We start from the raw sequence: 18,931 nt of genomic DNA on the forward strand, positions 1-18,931 counted from the left end.
CCATAGCTCATGAAACTACGACTTCTTTGTATATATGTTCGGCTTTTTTGAGCGGTTTTAAACCCTAGGACATGATTCTTAAAGTAATTTAGAGGCACAATTATGCACCTTCTTTTTCGATACCTCGATTATAGGAACTCTATGGTTAAGCGTGTTTTACTTGAAACAATTCTATGTTTGGTGACCTCCTATAAATTTTCCTGAGCTGTATGTGAGTGAAGACAAATCATATTAGAAGGACTTGTGTTGACTTGTGGAATGACCATGTCGTTGGAGAATATCGAAGCTATCTAGTGCTGAATCCTAATCCAAATCCCACACATGGATTATTACACTAGTGGACATGGTCTCTTTCTATAACAGTTTAGGCCCACTGCTAGTAGATATTGTCCATTTTGGCTTGGATTATTACACTAGTGGACATAGTCTCTTTCTATAACAGTTCAGGCCCACTGCTAATAGATATTGTCCATTTTGGCTTGTTACGTATCGCCATCAGCCTCATAATTTTAAAACAAGTCTAATAGGGAGAGGTTTCCATACCCTTACAAGGAATGTTTCGTTCTTCTCTCCAACCACTGTAAAATTTCACAATCTACCCCCTTGAGGATTCAACGTCCTTGTTGGCACACCGCTTAGTACCTGTCTCTGATACCATTTCTTGATTTGTGCATGTCATCTTTGCACAGAGGCCATGTTAATCTTCTCTATATCGTTTCAATTTTATCGGATGTCACCGTAGTGAGCTTGGGCTGTTACACTTTTTCTACACTATTATTCGTTTCGTTGGTGTGATCTGCTAACATAACTACTCCAGGGGAGGATCATATTTAATATATCCTTCTGATATATTGATCCTTTGGGCAACATAATAATCATGTTGTTGTGTTTATCCAAACCTAAAAAGATTGCAATTCTGACTAAGAATCAGATCAAGACATATACACTCAGTTTCATCCACAAACTTATTTCATTCATATCCTAAAAAGTTCATCTTTTGATAATGGTTAAAGATCAAAGAGACTGTTCTTAATCTAAATTTGAGGAGCCAGGTGAGTTTATTGAGATGGGCAATTCCCAAAACGAGTTAAAAGCAAAAGTAGATTTGGGAAACCCCAAATTATTGAACCGACATATCTGTGCGCCACATGTCTCCACAAAAACAACGCTTCAGGAGAGACCAATAATATAGCAGAGTAGAAAGCAATTTGAAAGGCAGCACTTATGGTTTGGAAGAAAGACAAAAAGAAAGTAACCAATGGAAGGCTCCCTATGGGGCTTGGCTTGGGGTCGATGCGGAGAAAATGGAGAGGATGAGGAAGTTTAAGTGGTGGGATCAACAAAGGCTTTGCTTTTTGGACCCTTTGTGGGGTACCAAAACCACTTGCAAAAACTTCACAACCAGAAGCAATGATACTGATAAGAATAAGAGCCTTTCTGCTAACACTAACTCTCTCTCTCTCTCTTGTACTCTCCACAAAACCAAAGGGGAGAAGATATAAGGTTATAATTGCTATTTGGAAGGCTCATATTGGTCTTGCTTCTTCCAGATTCCAATCTTTTCCCAGCATCCTTCGTCCACTCAGTAATTAGGTGAAGTTATGAGTTTAGTGCATTCTTAAGCTTTTAAGACTGCGTCTATGAAACTACTCCATACAAGCTTGTTAGATAATGCTTTGTAAGTACCATTATTGAACGAGGTTGTCATAATGTAATAGCTCAAGCTCATTGCTAGCAGATATTGTCCTCTTTGGGCTTCCCCTTTCAAACGTGTCTGTTAGGGAGAGGTTTCCACACCCTTATAATGAATGTTTCGTTCTCCTCCCCAACCGATGTGGGATCTCACAACTAGAGAGAGACTTCTACACCCTTATAAAGAATGTTTTGTTCTACTTCCCAATCGATGTAGGATCTCACAACTAAAGAGAGGCTTCTACACCCTTGTAAAGAATGTTTCGTTCTACTCCCCAACCGATGTGGGATCTCACAACTAGAGAGAGGCTTTTACACCCTTATAAAGAATGTTTTGTTCTACTCCCCAACCAATGTGAAATCTTATCATCCACCTCCCAAATGGAATTAGAGTCAGTCACTGGATAGTACGAGACACTGGTTGGAGTAGGGATAGACCCTCTTTATAGTAGATATGTTTTAAAATGCGGAGGTTGATGGCGATACGTAATAGCCCTAAGCAGACAATATCTACTAGCTGTTAGCTAACGGTTTAATCGGTAAACACATGGAATAATCCCTTTGAGATGGAAAATTGAAAGTAAGTTCTTGGAAACTTTTAGAAATACACATAAACCAGACAGATGTATGAATTGAAAAGCTTTAAAGACTTATTTAGAGAATGAAAAAACTGAATCAACAACTTACAGATTAACCAAAATAATAACATGGAGAGGGAAAAAAAAGGGAAAGAAAAAGAAGAAGATTACAAGAACAAAAGTTTCAATCAGTGCCAGAACCTTCCACTGAAATGCGATCAACCTAATCCTTAGCTTTCCTTTTATCAACAACAAAAACAGTGCCTTTGTGCCTCGTCAACTTGCAATGGGATTCCCCTCTTCATTCACAAATCTTTGCCTATAAAAGCACCAACTTCTAAGCTCTTAGCAGACTGTGAGTTCAAATAACACTAAGCATTTCAAAGAAACCCCCCTCTTCCTCCTTCTCCTTCTTTCCAAGCTTCAAAAATGGTAGATTCTTTGAAAAGAGAGCTCCAATGGAGCCTCTCTCTTCTTCTTCACCTCCATTTTCGTCTCCTTTTAAATGGGTTTGCTTAAAGTTTCTATCTTTTTTTGTTGTTAGGATGGTAAGCTAAGCTGGACAGTAGCTGATGCAGTGGATTACAAAGGCTTTCCTGCAGAAAAATCTAAGACTGGTGGATGGGTTCCTGCTGCTCTTATCTTAGGTATATGAATATTCAGCTCTTTAATCTTTAAAAATGTGATTCATTTTAAAATGTTTTGTGTTCCATAAAGCTTCTTTCTTAATTTCGTTCAAAACAGAATCAACAAAAAGTTGAGCCTTTTCTGCTTTGAATCTTCTTTAAATATAAACAAAACTATGATTAACTTTTGAATATAATTATGCATGCAAATTTAAAAGTAATACTTATGAGGTAAGTATCATTCAAATCACTTTATGCTTTTATTCAACGTCGAGTTATGGAATAATTGGCACGAGGGGAATTGGCTTGGGCTTCTTCTTGTTCTTCTTTCTGTCTCTGTGTTTTCCCGAGAAAATAACAGTGTTCTGCAAATTTTCCTGAGAAAATATGGAAATGGTAGCATATTCCTTCACGATTCGTTTGAGGGTTTTGTTGCTTTTGGTGTTGCCTTTCTCAGGAAGATCACTTTTTTTCTTCTTTTTTTTTTTTCCATACTGTTCATAATTGGAAGCAAGAACTTGATGAGTAATAATTTTCAGGTATTGAAATATGCGAGAGGCTATCAACAATGGGAATAGCAGTGAATCTTGTGACGTATTTGGGTGGGGTAATGCATCTACCCAGTGCAGGTTCAGCCAATATCGTTACAGATTTCATGGGAACATGTTTTCTGCTGTGTTTGCTTGGTGGGTTTTTAGCTGATTCTTTCCTTGGACGATATTGTACCATTCTCATCTCGGCTTCCATTCAAACTCTGGTATGTTTTGAATCAATCATTTTAAGAGCTAAACATATGGCGGCGGTTGTTGATTAATATGGTTAAATGTTTGGTGCTATAGGGGACTGCTGCACTTGCAGTTTCAACAAAACTGCCACAGCTTCGTCCGCCGCCGTGTGATGGCATCAAAGACTGCAAGGAAGCAAATGGGTTTCAAATGGGAATTCTGTACCTAGCTTTGTATCTGATTGCTTTGGGGACTGGTGGCTTAAAATCAAGCATTTCTGGTTTTGGAACAGACCAGTTTGATGAGACAGATGAGAAGGAAAAGGCTAAGATGGCGTTCTTCTTTAACAGGTTCTTCCTGTTCATCAGCACTGGGACTTTGATGGCTGTTACTGTGCTGGTTTATATTCAAGATGAAGTTGGTCGGAGTTGGGCTTATGGGATCTGTTCTGTCTCGATGCTTGTCGCGATTTCGTTGTTTCTTTTGGGGACTAAGCGGTACAGATACAAGAAGAGCAAGGGGAGCCCTGTTGTTCATATACTTCAAGTGATTGCTGCAGCAATCAAGAAGAGAAAACTGGAGCTTCCTCAGAATGTTGGTATGCTTTATGAGGATTCTTCTGAGCAAGGTTCAAGAATCGAGCACACGAAACAATTCCAGTATGTTAATTGTTCTTGGAGTTCATTGTTCAAGAATCCTTTCTTGAAGTTTAGTTTAGTTGATTAATGTGATTCCTTTTGGCATAGGTTCTTGGACAAGGCTGCAATCGTTGAACAAGGAGATTTTGAGGCGCATGGAGCTGCTTCAGCTCTAAATCCATGGAAGCTAAGCTCAGTGACGAAAGTGGAGGAGGTGAAAATGATGGCAAGATTGCTGCCAATATGGGCCACAACCATCATCTTCTGGACTACATATGCCCAGATGATCACTTTCTCAGTTCAACAAGCTTCCACCATGGAAAGGTCCATTGGATCATTCCAAATCCCAGCAGGCTCTCTCACTGTCTTCTTTGTAGCAGCCATACTGATAACTCTTGGTGTTTATGACCGTATAATCATGCCTCTTTGGAAGAAATGGAAAGGAAAACAAGGTAAATCAAGATCCATTAAACTCAAGTACATATACCTTCAAAGAATCCTGACTAATTATGTTCTTATGCCACAGGTTTCACAAACATTCAGAGAATGGCCATAGGCCTTGTCCTGTCAATACTTGGAATGGCAGCAGCAGCCATAGCCGAGAGGAAGAGGCTAGCAGTGGCAAAAGCAGTGGGCGGCGACACAGCTACTCTGCCTATAAGTGTGTTCCTATTGATCCCACAGTTCTTCTTGGTGGGTGCAGGGGAAGCCTTCATATACACAGGGCAGCTTGATTTCTTCATAACCAAGGCCCCCAAAGGGATGAAAACCATGAGTACTGGCCTCTTCCTCACCACTTTATCACTTGGGTTTTTCATCAGCAGCTTCTTGGTTTCTGTTGTGAAGAGAGTGACAGGAACCGATGGAGAAGGCTGGCTTGCAGACAATATAAACTACGGCAGACTTGACTGTTTCTATGGGCTATTGACCATATTAAGCCTTATAAACTTTGTTGCTTTTCTGGTTTGTGTTATATGGTACGTGCCACAAAAGCGCAAGGACCAGCAGAAGAGTGGCATAGTCAATGGCAACATGGCTGAAGAGAAATGCTAGAGGGAACTATTCACACACTCCCAAGTGTTATGTAATGTTTTGACTTTTCCTTCCAATTCTCTGATGCACTTTAAATTATCATCTAAAGTAGTTTGGATTGAGAATGTATGATGGTTTATGTATAAAGTACTGCCAGTTTCAAACGATGAATCCAATGTCCATGCACCAAAATTTCAGTCATCTCTCCCACAATTCTTTAGCAACTCCATCAGATTCAGACCGAACTTGTTCTTCGGGTTATGGGATTATCCAATTCTAGATCATGGGTTTGTTGATGATTATTGGGAGAGAAGTCTCACATCGACTAATTAAGGGGTTGATCATGAGTTTATAAGTAATGAATACATCTCCATTGGTATGAGGTCTTTTGAGAAATGAAAAGGAAAGTCACGAGAGTTTATGCTCAAAGTGGACAATATCGTATCATTGTGAAGGTCCCTGGTTCCTAACATGGGTTTAGGGTTTAGGGTGAGCCTCGAAGGTGTAATTAAAAGTGACTAAAGTGTCGAACAAATAGTGTACTCACTTCGAGGGCTCCAGAGAAGAAGTCGAGCCTCGATTAAGGGGAGGCTGTTCAAGGGCTTCATAGGCTTCAGGGGAGGGTCTATGGTGTACTTTATTCGAAGGGAGGATTGTTGGGAGAGGAGTCCCACATCGGTTAATTAATGGGTTGATCATGAGTTTATAAGTAAGGAATACATCTCCATTGGTACGAGGCCTTTTGGAGAAACCAAAAGTAAAGCCACGAGAGGTTATACTTAAAGTGGACAATATCATATCATTGTGGAAGCTCCTGATTCCTAACAAGGTTTACATGGTATGATCACACTAATTCGAAGAAAAAGCTCGTCCTGAGCTCGAGTATATGTCACGTTGGCTTGGCTTGGCGTGCCGTGTGGCAAACAAAAGTTGGAATGTAGAATTATGTTATCCCCATACAAAAACCAGACGAATCCAGAGATTGGACCGAATCATAATGGGAAGATTTTGGAGAATAATGAATGGTCGGCAATGGCAAGTGGGGAGAACAACAACAACAACGATGGAGGAAAGTTTGAATAATCCTTTTGAAAGAACAAAAAGGGGAGCGGGTGAGGGGCCAGCGTTATCCTCTTAACCAAAAAGAACAAATTCGTTATGTACAAAATGGAATAAAATCACCTCAATCAACAAGAATATGCATAAGGACATACTGATAAGGACGAGCAGCATTAGCAGTGTCATCCCTCTAATCTTAACTTGAATTACGCCTTCGTAAACTAAGAGCATATGCTAGGAAAGATCTCCTCTCCGACCAACGTGGGATCTCACAAATTATGTTTGTTATTAATATCAACTCGAGCTTCAATCCCATTAGCATTTTTATCGTAATGCTCCCTATAAAACCAAACAAGCACAATCTTTTAATCTTAAAAAAATCTTTAAAAAAATCTTTCTTCGCTCATAGCATATAAGTGAGGACAATATTTCCATTAGTACGGCCTTTTCGAATGGTTCTAAAAGCAAATCTAAGAAGAGGGTCGATATTCAAACTATAAGATAGATATCAGCAAATTGAGAAGGAGAGTTCATTAGCATGTAAATAACAAGAAGAACATAACAGCAGACCCAGACGCATAATAGAGTTATCAGAAGACCTTTTGATCAGAAGCAGCAGAGCCAACAACATAGCAGCCATGCAGCTTTGCGAGCCGTCCAACCAAACTCCCAGCAGACACAAACACTAAATCCTAACCAAAACCAAAATAAATGAGAACATAACTTCATTCCTGTAAATACACTTTAATATCCCTTTAAGGGCATAACTTTTCAGCAAACAGATAGTTTTACCTTAAATGAACGTTAAAAAGAGCTAAGAGTTTCATCTTTGACAGAGATGGTGAGTATAACCCATTAGAGCTGTACAAAAGAAAATTGACATGACTACTAAAACCAAGCAAAGCATTGTCATCACGTTTGTCGTTGTCGTTGTCGTTGTCGTCGTCGTCATCTTGACAATATCAAACGGAGAATTTCTCCCGAGTGCTTAAAAGATTTCTCAGTTTCCTCCAGGCAATGATTCTTCTCCTCCCTACTCCAGCTCTGGCATACAACCATGGTTCAGTACAACACAATATAACAAAAAGATGTTCTTGGAATTCAATGGAAAATAGTCGATGACACGAAAGAAAAAAGCAAATCGACCCCGTAGGACGAAACACAGTGGCTTACTTCGGTAACTTTGTTCAGCTTCTCCCTTACATTCTCCAGCAATTGGGAAAGGTCACCCTCCCATTTATAAAATTCCAACTCTTTGTTGTTGAGTATCTTTTCTGCTACCTGCAGTAGATGAATGTAAAGTGGGACTAAGTCAATTGAAGGGAAGAACTCGCACCACATGACGACACAACACGGCTTATACCGAGGTAAATTATCGCTACATGACAAGGAGAAATTCAACAAATGTGACATTTTGACAATTCTAAATGAAAGTTGCAACTTTAGAACATGTAACGCGAGCAATTTATTCTCGAAACCAAAGACCTCCGCCCCGCCCTGCCCCCTCATCCTTCTTTTTAGTATTTGTGAGTATCTGACTCAATTGATTGACCTCAGCCAACAATCATTCTGAATGCCCTGCTACCTACGGCACAATTTCTAACTAACAATATTCTCTGAGCCCCACGCTACGGTCTCGTGTACCTACATCTTCCTTCCCACGCTTTCGCACATACACTTTCGTGATTGCATTCTATCAAGTTACATGCACCTCAACTATTTTCACGTAACAACACATTATCGTACTATATTTAGTTGTCAAGGAAACCAATATTCTAATAGGTGGCCACCATGACTAAAAACTCAGCCTTTTTGTGAGATCTCATATCAGTTGGAGAGGGGAACGAAGCATTCCTTATAAAGGTGTGAAAACTTTTCCCTAACAGACGCGTTTTAAAAACCTTGAGGGGAAGTCCAAAAGGGAAAGCCCAAAGAGGACAATATTTGCTAGCGGTGAGTTTGGGCTGTTACAAATGGTGTTAGAGCCAGGTACCGGACGGTGTGCCAGCGAGGACGTTGGGCCCTCAAGGAGGGTGGATTGTGAGATCCCACATCGGTCAGAGAGGAGAATGAAACATTCCTTATTAGAGTGTGGAAACCTCTTCCTAGCATATGCGTTTTAAAACCTTAAGGGAAAACCCAAATAAGACAATATCTACTGGCGGTGGGCTTAGGCTGTTACACTTTTACGGTTTACATTGGCACTTATTTGACAACTCGAGTCAAAACCAAAAATGTAACTGGAAGAATGAAAATGAACACATGGTGAATTTGCATACATATGAAGACAAAGCTCAGAAAGAGTTCCTCAAGATAATATTTGTTTACCTTTCGCCCAATCATCCGACCACCAGCAGTGTGGGCAAAGTACATATTATAGAAATGGCAAATAAATGCTTGAGGATCCTTCTCGGATATCTCTTCAAGATAACGAGCATAGGTAATTCCAGGAGAAGAAGGCTCAGGAATCACAAAGCCTTGCTCTTTGAACCATTCCAAATCTTTTGCCAATGGTTCAGACCTTTCCAATCCTGTGTTACTAAACTCTGCATCTATTATCACATACAATTAGTGCACCAATTCAAAAACAAAACAACGAAAAAGCTCATATAACCAAGTCAAATGCTCTGTTAACCCCCCAAACTCCAAACTAGAAAAGTTCATAATAAGATATTCAAACAAGTTATATCTGTAACCATCCAAACTCATCACTAGCAGATATTGTCCGCTTTGGGCTTTGCTTTATAGTTTTAAAACGCATCTGCTAGGGAGAGATTTCCACACCCTTATAAGGAATGCTTCATTCCCCTCTCCAACCGATTGAGATCTCACAATCCACCCCCTTGGGGGCCAGTGTCCTTGTTGGCACGTTGCCCGGTGACGGGCTTTGATACCATTTGTAACAATTCAAGTCTACCACTAGCAGATGTTGTCCGCTTTGACCCCTTAGTATTGTCATTAGCCTCAAGGTTTTATAACGCGTCTATTAAAGAGAAGTTTCCACACCCTTATAAGGAATGCTTCGTTTCCCTCTCCGATTATGGAATCTCACAAACAGCGATGAGGCTGAGCCCCAAAAGGGGATGGATGCCAGGCAGTGTGGCAGCAAGGATTGGAACAACATATGCACGCCCAAAGTGAATCAAGACATAAGTAAAAAATTCATAAAAATCCGTATTCAAGAAGCCAGGAAATGAGCAAAACAAACTTACAGAACGGAAATACAGCCTTGGCAATGATTGTATCAAGTGTATCATAAACCAGTTTGCTATCAACAAGAAACCTCAAATACCCTTCAACAGTCGGCTCCCATTCAGCAACAGGCCCCTCTTGGGGCTCTTTGCTCACTTTCTCACCCTCTTTAGCTTGATCCCTGGTGTGCAATTTCATCGCCACAAACCTCATCTCCTCAACAAACCCCTTTGATTCACCAGGGTACCTCTTCTTCGGCTTCTCAGCCGTGGTGGCCAAAATAAGGGGCACAAACTTCGTTCGAACGGTTGAAATTCCCACAGGATTCTTCGCGAAGAGAACCCTTTTGGGTAAGAAACAGGAATCCAAACTTGGGTTCGAAAAAGAAGCGGGAACCATGAAAAGGGTTTTATTGAAGAGAGACTGAGAAGGGGAAATTGAGTTAAGGGAAGCCATAGTCGAAGAAAACCAGTAGTGGGTAATAAGAAACAGAGATTTGAATCAGGGGTTCACAGAATGTTGAAGAAGAAGCTATGAATGTTGTTTATAAGGGGAAATTGAAGAAAACAAATGGTACCCATTAACCAGAAAGAGACAGAAGAAGGAAGAAGGAAGAAGCAAGGTAGGGGAATGGAGCTGAAGTCGCTGGGTTCCGTGTCCACCATCGCTCTCTGGATAATTCCAATGCGAGATCATCAACGCAGCGCGCTTTTTTTTCCTTCCTAAAAATATGTTTCCATGTAAAGAAACAAAAATATTAACATATTTCTATTTGGACATTCTAGATTCTTGAGGTGATTGATCCTTACTTTAGATTTGGATGTCACCCACAAACAAAAATATGCATATAATAAACTTTGTTTTATTGATCTTCGAAATATGCTTACCCGTCTGGGATGACTCAAATAGAACAATATTTAAGGGTGAGACTAGAACGGTTATGAGTGGTATCAGTGAGACACCATGCAGCATGCTTGCCAGGTATATGATCTCTAAGATTGATGATTATAAGAGACGCATTTTAATTATAAGATTGACTGTGATACATAACGGACCAAAATAGACAATATTTTAAATTGATGGATGATTTAACATAGGCATGTACTTATAAGTTCGTATTATTCCGATTATGGAAGATAATAGAGATGATTATTTTGAGTAGTATTGAACTCATCACTGGTTATTGAACTGGGAACAGAGTTTTCTAATCTCCCCTTGTGTGCCGGTCTTGACGTCGAGGCTACTCAGCTTAACCATGGCTTTCTTGAACTCATAGTTAAATCTGAGGCCGAGCAAGCCCCTTAAGTTGCCCGCATACCTCTGCACAATGTCTTTGGTTGAAGCGTGTTGCCACAGCCTCTGGTCCGACTCCAAAACACCATTTCCATTGACCAAGTTCTTGAAGAAGCTGTTGTCGAATCTCAACTGGCTGTCCTTGTCCATTGCCACGCCTCTGAACGGATCTCCATCCAATGGGCACAGCGTTCTGAGTTGGGTCAAGAAGGATGGGTTTATGGTTGGGTCTGCATTCCCTGTGCTTGTGAAGTTCTGTAGCCGGTAACTGAATAGTTGGCAGTCTGTTCGTCCGATCGTGTGCGCACCTGTCATCCACCCATCATCACTATAAACTACCGCTCATTTTTGGGATATTATAAAGAAGGTGAGAGAAGGTGTAACACTTCAAGCTCGGAGCTAGTCGATATTGTCTTTTTTTAACTTCTCCTTTCAAATTATCACCGAGAGGTTTCTACACTCTTACAAAGAATATTTTGTTTGACTCTCCAATCAATGCGGAATTTCACAACCCACTCTTTTTCACGGCCTAGCGTCCTTGCTGACACTCATTCCTCTCTCCAATCGATTGCGAGATCTCACAATTCACACTTCTTCGAGACCCAGCGTCCTCTCTGCCACTCATTTCTCTCTCCATACCTTTATAAGAATGTTTTATTCCTCTCTCAAACCGAGGTGGGATCTCAAAGTCCACCCTCCTTTGAGACCCAACGTCCTCATTGGCACTCATTACTCTCTCCAATCAATTGTGAGATCTCACATCGATTTGAGAGAGGAATGAGTGCAAGTGAAAACCCTAGACATGAAAGGGAGTGGATTTTGAGATCCCACATCAATTGGAGAGAGAAACGAGTATCAGCAAAGATGCTGACCCTCAAAGAATAGATTGTGAAATGGAGAGAGAAAAGAGTGTCAATAAGGACACTGGTCCTCGAGGGTAGATTGTAAAATCCCACCTCGGTTGCAGAGGGGAACAAAACACTGTTTACAAAATTGTGTAAACCTCCCTCAAGCAAACGTGTTTTAAAAACATTTAGTGAAAATCTGAAAGGGAAAGTTGACAATATCGGCTAACGGTGACCTTGGTCTGTTACAAACCGATACGAACCAACTAGGGTTACAAGATCTTCTTCAGTAAGCCCTTTCTCAGCGAACTTTTGTATGTGGACATCAATGGGCTCAAATGGAGAAGGAAGATCTTCAGCTTGGAAACTCATAGACACTCGCCCATCCCTTCTTCCAGTGGGCACAGACCAGCTTGGGCCATCACTCTGCAACATGGTTTCAAATCCAACCCTTTTAACCCTACATATCAAAGCCTTACAAAGCAATCAAATGAAGAGTTACCAAGTCTACAGCATCACGAGTAGCCAAAGCAAGTATATCCGCGCAAGAAACAACCCCAGGGCACAGATTTTCAAGCTGAGCTTTTGCATCATCGACTACTTCAAAGCCTCTCAACCCCATATTTGGCCCTGCATTTATTTCAGCTCGTTCGTCCATGATCAACACTGAACCATCGCACCCCTGCCCATGTTTAATCAAAAACATCTTATCGGTCGGTTATTACACGTGCATGAATATGTATGTTGAAGATTGTTGGGAGGGAGTCACACGTTGGCTAATTTAGAAGATAGCCATGGAGAGCAAAGTCATGAGAGCTTATGCTCAAAGTGCACAATATCATACAATTATGGAGAGTTGTGATTCCTAACATGGTATCAAAGTCATACCTTAATTTTGTCATGTTAATAGAATACTCAAGTGTCGAAGGTGTAGTCAAAGGTGACTCATGTGTCGAACAAAGGATGTACTTTATTCAAGGGCTCCAAAGAAAGGAGTCGAGCCTCGATTAAGGGGAGACTGTTCGAGGGTTACATAGACCTCAAGGAAGGCTCTATAGTGTATTTTGTTCGAGGGAGGATTGTTGAGAATTGTTGGGAGAGAGAGTTTATAAATTAAGGAATACATCTCCATTAGTATGAGACCTTTCGAGAAAAGGGCTTATAAGTAAGGAATACATCTCCATTTATGCTCAAAGTGGACAATATCATACCACTCGGAGAGCCGTGATTTTTAACGTAATATAACTTGAACCTTAAACCCTAAACCCTAAACCCTAAACTTGAAAAAACGGAGTAAAGAATTGAAAACCTGAACGAAACAGTCGTGGAAGTGAAGCCTGAGCAACCCAGCAGCGACGGTGGGATCAGCCTTGTAATATGACTGAACAGTGGACCTGACAATGGACTCAGCTCTAGGACAAGATTTGGAGTAAAACCCAACAGCCAGCTGAGCTTTTACAGGCAAAATCGTTGCTAGAATTCCCACAAAAACCCACCAAATGGCTTTGGTTTGCCCCATTTTAGGCTATTCTATAGGTTTGATCAAAGCTCTACAATTACTGCTATGCTTCTATTATGGCTTCCATTGCATATCTATTTATAGCCTTTTTGCTTTGGCTGTGTTGTGTTGAATTTAGAGCTTCTCCCAATGAACTCCTACAAAACTTAGTGGAAAACAGGCCTGCGTTCCATCCAACTACAAGTGGTGAGTTTAAAATAAAGTTAATCTAATTTGGCCTTATTTTTTATGTTCTTTTTCAGCTTTCACAAACTATTCGTTATAAGAGATAATGGGGTATTTCCTTGTCTGTATTTTAAGATGTAAAAGAGATACAAATTGATTTTATTATATATTTAAGCATTATACAACTCTCAGCCAATACACTGAAAGTGTGTTAGGTTTAGTGCAAGTATACACTTAGACAGCAATATGGTTACCAGAATATTAAATAATACTTTTCAAGAAAAGAAAGTGGGAAAATTACCTCTACTTCATCTGCAAAAATATCTGACATTAAAGATATTTGAACATTTTGAAGATTTTTCATTTGATCAGAGGTAGGGGCCGCGCGAACGCAGGCCCCCACTACCACAAATTATGACGTAGGCTCTGCCTCTCAGGACAGACCTTAGGCGGGTACACCTCCTATCGTGCAATGGAGGTCACCAACATAGGCCATGGGTCTTCATGATCGCCCATCGACCCCGTCCAGGTAAGTAATTGTAATCGTAACCAGTTCATCCCTTTTTATAGCCACTCCCGCCTCTCATCTCTGCAACTCCTCCGATGTGGGACGAAATCAAAGTTTCCGCAAAATAAACAACGGTTAAATGAGGGAATTTAGTGGCAGCTAATTTTAGGGTTTAGTTCAAATGGGTTTATCCAGAAAGCTCTACATGCAACCCCAATCAGCTCCCCCACACTCACATGCACTTTTAATATCATCACGGCCATCAGAGAACCTGCGTCATTGTCGTGTCTCTCCTCATTGCCAAGCTCGATTGTCATGACCCAGTTGTCTGTTTCACAAATTTAAAATGCGTTTATTAAGGAAAAATTTTCCGCTCCTTTCTCAAAACCCACGTCGAATCTCACAATCCACCATCTTTGGAGGTCTAGCATTCTCACGGGCATAACGTCCGATGTCTAAGTTCGACCAGAAGGGGAGGGGGAAGACTTTGAGGTGTGTGGTTCGGCCCATAACAAACCAAAGTCTACCGTAATTTACTACTATCATAGTTCATTAATAATTAGGCCCATAACAAAACTGATGAGCAGTTAGGCCTTGTTGGGCCTTAGTGTGAGAGTTGAAATGGAACGACGCCGTTTGAATGAATCTTTATGTAAAATAATTAATAAAACAAAAGTTGTGGGTCTGATTTGGGAAGAGAGACAAATGTAAGGACGAAATGCAATTACTTAAAAGATGGTAAAAACCACTCACCAAATAAGAAATGAGAAGGATATTTATGGAATTGGGAGATGAATGAAATAATCTCTGTTACAAAGGTGGGTCCCATCAATTAATTTAATTAATTTTATAATTTATTCCATTAAGAATTAAGAATATAATTAAAATGCGATTACCATGTGACCCTCTTGAGGATAAAAGCCAAAGGCAATGATCTAAAGAGAACAAAGACTTGGTCCACCCATTACATGAAAAAAATTAACATTCCGTATTTACCCCTACCCTGTCGTTGACGTGTCGTGCAATCCAAACATCCCTAGCCACTACAAAATTCCTCACTTCCTAAATTGACCCTCGCCTTTTTAAATTTCCAAAAAAAAAAANCTAATACCATTACTTAAATTTGTAAATTCAATTTTATAAATAAATAAAAATATATATATATTGTAACGTGGCACGTGTCCACACATGCAGCACAGCGGCAGAAAGAAATGGTTGAATTTGGAAATAATGTTTTTACTTTACATTTATTGCTTTGTTTATCCAAAGAAAATACAAAATGCATCCCCTTTTTCCCCTATTTTATCTCACAAAAAAACAAAATTCCCCAAATTCCCATTTTTCAAAATATTTTATGAATCACGACCTTCTACAATGATATTTTGCTTTGAGCTTTTCCGTACCCATTGAGATAGTATTCTCACTTATAAACCCATTCTTTTTTATTAAATTAGTCAATGTGGGACTTCCCAAATAATAATCCTATTATTAATGGCTAACCTAAATAATTATTTAATTTTATTTTGAAAAAGAAAAAGAAGACTATAATTTAAAATTAAATTCAATTGTAGAGTCGCTTCGATTGCATCACCTGGTTCACCTTCCCCCTTTTCTCTGTCCTGTTTATAAATCCCCTCGGTGGTCGATTACGTTGCTACTCGATTATGTCGTCGACGATGAACTCACAGGGGATGGCTCTGGCCGTGGCCACAGCCATGGCAGCCGTCTCCGGCACTGTAATTCTTCTCTCCTTCTGCATCCAAAAATCCATCCAATTCTCACCTCCGACACCATCTCTCCGTTCCTGTATTCCCTCCGGTAAGTTCTCCAAAATTCCCATCTAATTTCTTCCTCTTTCATCTCTTGAACTGAGCTGATTCTTCCCGTAATCGACCCTTTTCAGACACGAAGAAGACCAAGAAGAAGAACAAAAGGGTCCACTTCGCAAAAGACGTCGTCGATCCTATCAGCAACGGCGACGATTTCCGAAGACAACACGAACTCGCTTGCAACAATAATTCCAACACCGCTTCTCCGCCGTTGCAAAACCCTCCCACCGCCCCTCGAGGAATGCCGGCGAACAGAGTAGCGCTCTATAACGGGATTTTAAGAGATCGCGTCGTTCATCGTTACGCTTACTCTTGTTGAAATTCGCTTCAATTCCCCAATTTGTAACTCTCCTCTGTATAGAATTTGACGTAATTAAAATCCCTCTTTGCACAAATTTCCTTTAATTTTATTTTTTTCTTTTTTATTTTGATTTCTCGACCGACAATAATTGGAGCTTGCCTTGGTTGTGCAAGCAACTGTAAGCCAACGGTAACGGCTTTTTTGGGGGGTTACTGACGAAGGCAAGGTGCTGTCAGTCAAATTTTATTAATTTATTAATATTTAGTGCAAAGGTTGAAGATGGGCACCTTCCAGGATGCTTCCTACACATTATTCCTTTTCAAAAATTTCAACTTGGACCACGACCGCAAATATTTTTGTAATTAACTTCTGTTATTTCTTCTGCAGAGTCTCAATTATTGGCCCTTAACTTTATAAAATTGCATATTCGTGGGTGTGAAAGTGAAGGCCAAATAAATATTTTTACCTGAAGCAAATTTATTTTAATTGCCAAAGGGCCCTTGGATATTGTCGAATTTGTCGTTTGAAGCCCCTCGACATTCTGTAAATTGCAGGTCGAAAATGGGGGAAGGTGGGACAACCGAACAGAGTATGGCCAAAGATATTAATAAATAAATAAAAATTGGAGAAAGAGGGCGGATTTTGTTTTTTTTTTTTTTTTTTTTTATTAATATTTGTGTATTATTAATTTTTAAAAAAAGATTGGAAGTTTCAGATATGGTGACTAGACTTTTTGTTTAAAATTTGTTGTGTGTCACAAAAAATAATAATATATATATATATTGTGTCTGTGTTTGGAAAGTATGTCGACACTATGCCATTATTGATAAAAACAATGTTTTTAATAACAGTAATTTAGGTGTAGAATAATGAACTTGGAATCGGGAAATATGGTCGATTCTGACCATATTATTGTAGGAACAACAACTTTCCATAATGGCGTTATGTTATCAATTTTAAACACGAGATCTCGTGACTTTGTGTTTTTGTTTCTCCAAGACGTTTCATACCAATAAAGATAGTGTTTTTACTTATGTACTTATATCTGCTACTTAATTAGTCAACGTGAGAGTTCAACCATCCTTAACAAAAAGAAATTTATTTTTAACCCTTTAAAATATTATTCAAAAGTACTTGGATGTATCAAGGATTATTAGGAGTGAGTCTCACGTTGGTTAATTTAATGGAATATCATGGGTTTATAAGTGAAGAATATTATCTCTGTTCAAATGAGACATTTTGGAGAATCACAAAGCAAAACCATAAGAGCTTACACTGAGAGTTTTACATCGTGTCATTTTTGTTGCTTGTTTTGTTTGGTATGAACAATTCTTTCCAACCTGTCGTGTATCATGTGCTTTTAATTGGTCGGAGTTTTTTTTTTTTTTTTTTTGAATGATATTAAAAAAATTGAATTTTCTTCCACGAGTTAATTATTTAAATAAATAATAGGAATTTGAGGGAAACAAATTATTTAGCATCTCATAAAATAATAATAATAATTAAAAAAAAAAAGTAAATGTATTTATTTATTTTTTAAATAGAGAAATATTGAGAAGTGGGAAAGTTGGAGTGGGGCCACTAATTGTAGAAAGTCGGTGGCCATAGCTTCCAATTTCTTGCCTTAATTGGTGTACCAAACATATTATAATTGTAAATTCTACTGAAAATTTGAATATCTGACTTTTTCGTCACATATATATTTTAATGTTACGACGTTTAAAAATAGAATATTATATAAAAATATCGATAAATTATAAAAATATATAAAAAATATATATATAGGCATCTGAAATAGTAAAAAGTGAATATAAAAAATGAGGAGGCTTAAGTGTGTAAGTGGGATATGATAACATACCCACCCATTCACTATGACCTCCAATTACATGCCTTCTCAATGACTTCACCCATTAACTTTTTGACCCTTTTGTAATAACCCCTAATAACTATTGTATTATATATAACTTCGCGTATGAGATTGAGGTCTTTAGCGCTTTTTTTTAAGACTTTTTGTTGCATCTCTATCTTTAAGATCGATAGTGGCAATTTTGGTTGAGTGTCCCTTGAAGATCTCCACTCGAGTTCGGGGGACCTTTGCCTTCATTTTTTTGAAGAGCACGAGGTCCCCTCTTCATCAATAGAAAAGAGTATCGTAAAAAATATAATGAACTTTCCCTAAGAAAAATAGTGGTAGGTGAGATGAGAGGGCGGTTTGATAGTGGTAGTCATTATTGTTGGATGATGAAAGTCTCATATCCGCTAATTTAGGGAATGATCATGGGTTTATAATCAAGGAATACTCTCTCCAATGGAATGAGGCTTTTTGGGGAAGCCCAAAGCAAAGTAACAAGAGCTTACACTTAAAGTAGACAATATTATACCATTGTGGAGATACATGATGACTAACTTGGTATCAGAGCTATGTCCAAAACTTAGTCATGCCAATAGATTGGTAAATCCTCAAATGTCGAACAAAGGACTCCAAAAGAAAAGGAGTCGAGCCTCCTCAAAGGCATAGTAAAAAAATTACTAACTTGGTATTAGAGCCATGCCCTAAACTTAGTCATGCCAATAAATTGATAAATCCTCAAATGTTGAACAAATAACTCCAAAAGAAAAGGAGTCGAGCCTCCTCAAAGGCATAGCAAAAAATGACTAAGACTCCAAAAGAAAAAGGAGTCTCCCTCGATTAAGGGGAAAAGTACTTTCTTCGAGGGGAGGCGTTGGACGATAAAAATCCCGAGTCCCCCTCGATTAAGGGGAAACGTACTTTGTTCGAGGGAGGGTGTTGGATGATGAAAGTCCTGAGTCCCCCTCGATTAAGGAGAAACGTACTTTGTTCGAGAGGAGGTGTTGGATGATGAAAGTCCCACATCGGCTAGTTTAGGGAATGATCATGGATGATGAAAGTCCCACATCGACTAATTTA

The 18,931-nt window shown here is 39.3% G+C and overlaps 4 protein-coding genes and 2 non-coding genes across 9 annotated transcripts; 2 read left to right on the forward strand and 4 right to left on the reverse strand.

Annotated features, from left to right (window-relative positions):
* Positions 1-643: 643 nt before the first annotated feature.
* On the reverse strand, positions 644-746 carry LOC111780749. The gene has a single exon (XR_002812891.1). It is a non-coding gene; the product is annotated as a U6 spliceosomal RNA (small nuclear RNA).
* A 1,807-nt stretch (positions 747-2,553) lies between these two features.
* LOC111779639 (protein NRT1/ PTR FAMILY 6.2-like) lies at positions 2,554-5,492 on the forward strand. Its single transcript, XM_023659732.1, has 6 exons — positions 2,554-2,702; positions 2,815-2,917; positions 3,436-3,653; positions 3,736-4,280; positions 4,368-4,711; positions 4,786-5,492. The coding sequence occupies exons 1-6, from the start codon at positions 2,700-2,702 to the stop codon at positions 5,310-5,312; spliced, it is 1,740 nt and encodes a 579-aa protein (XP_023515500.1). The 5' UTR covers positions 2,554-2,699; the 3' UTR covers positions 5,313-5,492.
* Positions 5,493-6,836: 1,344 nt separating this feature from the next.
* On the reverse strand, positions 6,837-10,283 carry LOC111780627 (heme oxygenase 1, chloroplastic-like). 3 transcript variants are annotated; one of them, XR_002812873.1, is made up of 5 exons: positions 9,563-10,283; positions 8,679-8,902; positions 7,524-7,631; positions 7,143-7,394; positions 6,837-7,035 (listed from the first exon to the last, which is right to left on the reverse strand). XR_002812873.1 is itself a non-coding variant. In XM_023661075.1 (4 exons), exons 1-4 carry the CDS (start codon positions 9,996-9,998, stop codon positions 7,299-7,301), a joined length of 864 nt encoding a protein of 287 aa, XP_023516843.1. In that variant the 5' UTR covers positions 9,999-10,283; the 3' UTR covers positions 6,855-7,298. The 3 variants fall into 3 exon arrangements, 1 of the variants encoding a protein (XP_023516843.1); XR_002812872.1 differs by having other exon boundaries at positions 6,837-7,042; XM_023661075.1 differs by having other exon boundaries at positions 6,855-7,394.
* A 353-nt stretch (positions 10,284-10,636) lies between these two features.
* On the reverse strand, positions 10,637-13,872 carry LOC111780581 (peroxidase 25). Of its 2 annotated transcripts, none has more exons than XM_023661014.1 (4): positions 13,666-13,872; positions 12,183-12,362; positions 11,944-12,106; positions 10,637-11,143 (listed from the first exon to the last, which is right to left on the reverse strand). In XM_023661014.1, the coding sequence occupies exons 1-4, from the start codon at positions 13,726-13,728 to the stop codon at positions 10,716-10,718; spliced, it is 834 nt and encodes a 277-aa protein (XP_023516782.1). In that variant the 5' UTR covers positions 13,729-13,872; the 3' UTR covers positions 10,637-10,715. The 2 variants fall into 2 exon arrangements, with proteins under 2 accessions (XP_023516782.1, XP_023516781.1); XM_023661013.1 differs by lacking the exon at positions 13,666-13,872 and adding an exon at positions 12,990-13,250.
* Positions 13,739-13,901, reverse strand: LOC111780768. The gene has a single exon (XR_002812914.1). It is a non-coding gene; the product is annotated as a U1 spliceosomal RNA (small nuclear RNA).
* Positions 13,902-15,425: 1,524 nt separating this feature from the next.
* On the forward strand, positions 15,426-16,096 carry LOC111780321. Its single transcript, XM_023660695.1, has 2 exons — positions 15,426-15,690; positions 15,776-16,096. Exons 1-2 carry the CDS (start codon positions 15,537-15,539, stop codon positions 16,018-16,020), a joined length of 399 nt encoding a protein of 132 aa, XP_023516463.1. The 5' UTR covers positions 15,426-15,536; the 3' UTR covers positions 16,021-16,096.
* Positions 16,097-18,931: the final 2,835 nt, after the last annotated feature.

Source organism: Cucurbita pepo, chromosome LG18, assembly GCF_002806865.2.
Source record: "Cucurbita pepo subsp. pepo cultivar mu-cu-16 chromosome LG18, ASM280686v2, whole genome shotgun sequence".
Taxonomy (NCBI): Eukaryota; Viridiplantae; Streptophyta; class Magnoliopsida; order Cucurbitales; family Cucurbitaceae; genus Cucurbita; species Cucurbita pepo.

What these genes read in the sequence shown, in the direction of transcription:
- LOC111780321 (XM_023660695.1), top strand. Translation starts at nt 15,537, where the DNA reads ATGTCGTCGACGATGAACTCACAGGGGATGGCTCTGGCCGTGGCCACA. An exon ending in CCGTTCCTGTATTCCCTCCG is followed by an intron (nt 15,691 to 15,775) that starts GTAAGTTCTCCA and finishes GACCCTTTTCAG; the next exon opens with ACACGAAGAAGACCAAGAAG.
- LOC111779639 (XM_023659732.1), top strand. An exon ending in TCCTGCTGCTCTTATCTTAG is followed by an intron (nt 2,918 to 3,435) that starts GTATATGAATAT and finishes AATAATTTTCAG; the next exon opens with GTATTGAAATATGCGAGAGG. An exon ending in GAAATGGAAAGGAAAACAAG is followed by an intron (nt 4,712 to 4,785) that starts GTAAATCAAGAT and finishes CTTATGCCACAG; the next exon opens with GTTTCACAAACATTCAGAGA.
- LOC111780581 (XM_023661013.1), bottom strand. Translation starts at nt 13,199, where the DNA reads ATGGGGCAAACCAAAGCCATTTGGTGGGTTTTTGTGGGAATTCTAGCA. An exon ending in TCCACGACTGTTTCGTTCAG is followed by an intron (nt 12,363 to 12,989) that starts GTTTTCAATTCT and finishes AAACATGGGCAG; the next exon opens with GGGTGCGATGGTTCAGTGTT. An exon ending in AGATCTTGTAACCCTAGTTG is followed by an intron (nt 11,144 to 11,943) that starts GTTCGTATCGGT and finishes GGTGGATGACAG; the next exon opens with GTGCGCACACGATCGGACGA.
- LOC111780627 (XM_023661075.1), bottom strand. Translation starts at nt 9,998, where the DNA reads ATGGCTTCCCTTAACTCAATTTCCCCTTCTCAGTCTCTCTTCAATAAA. An exon ending in CAAGGCTGTATTTCCGTTCT is followed by an intron (nt 8,903 to 9,562) that starts GTAAGTTTGTTT and finishes ATGTGATAATAG; the next exon opens with ATGCAGAGTTTAGTAACACA. An exon ending in GTCGGATGATTGGGCGAAAG is followed by an intron (nt 7,632 to 8,678) that starts GTAAACAAATAT and finishes CATCTACTGCAG; the next exon opens with GTAGCAGAAAAGATACTCAA.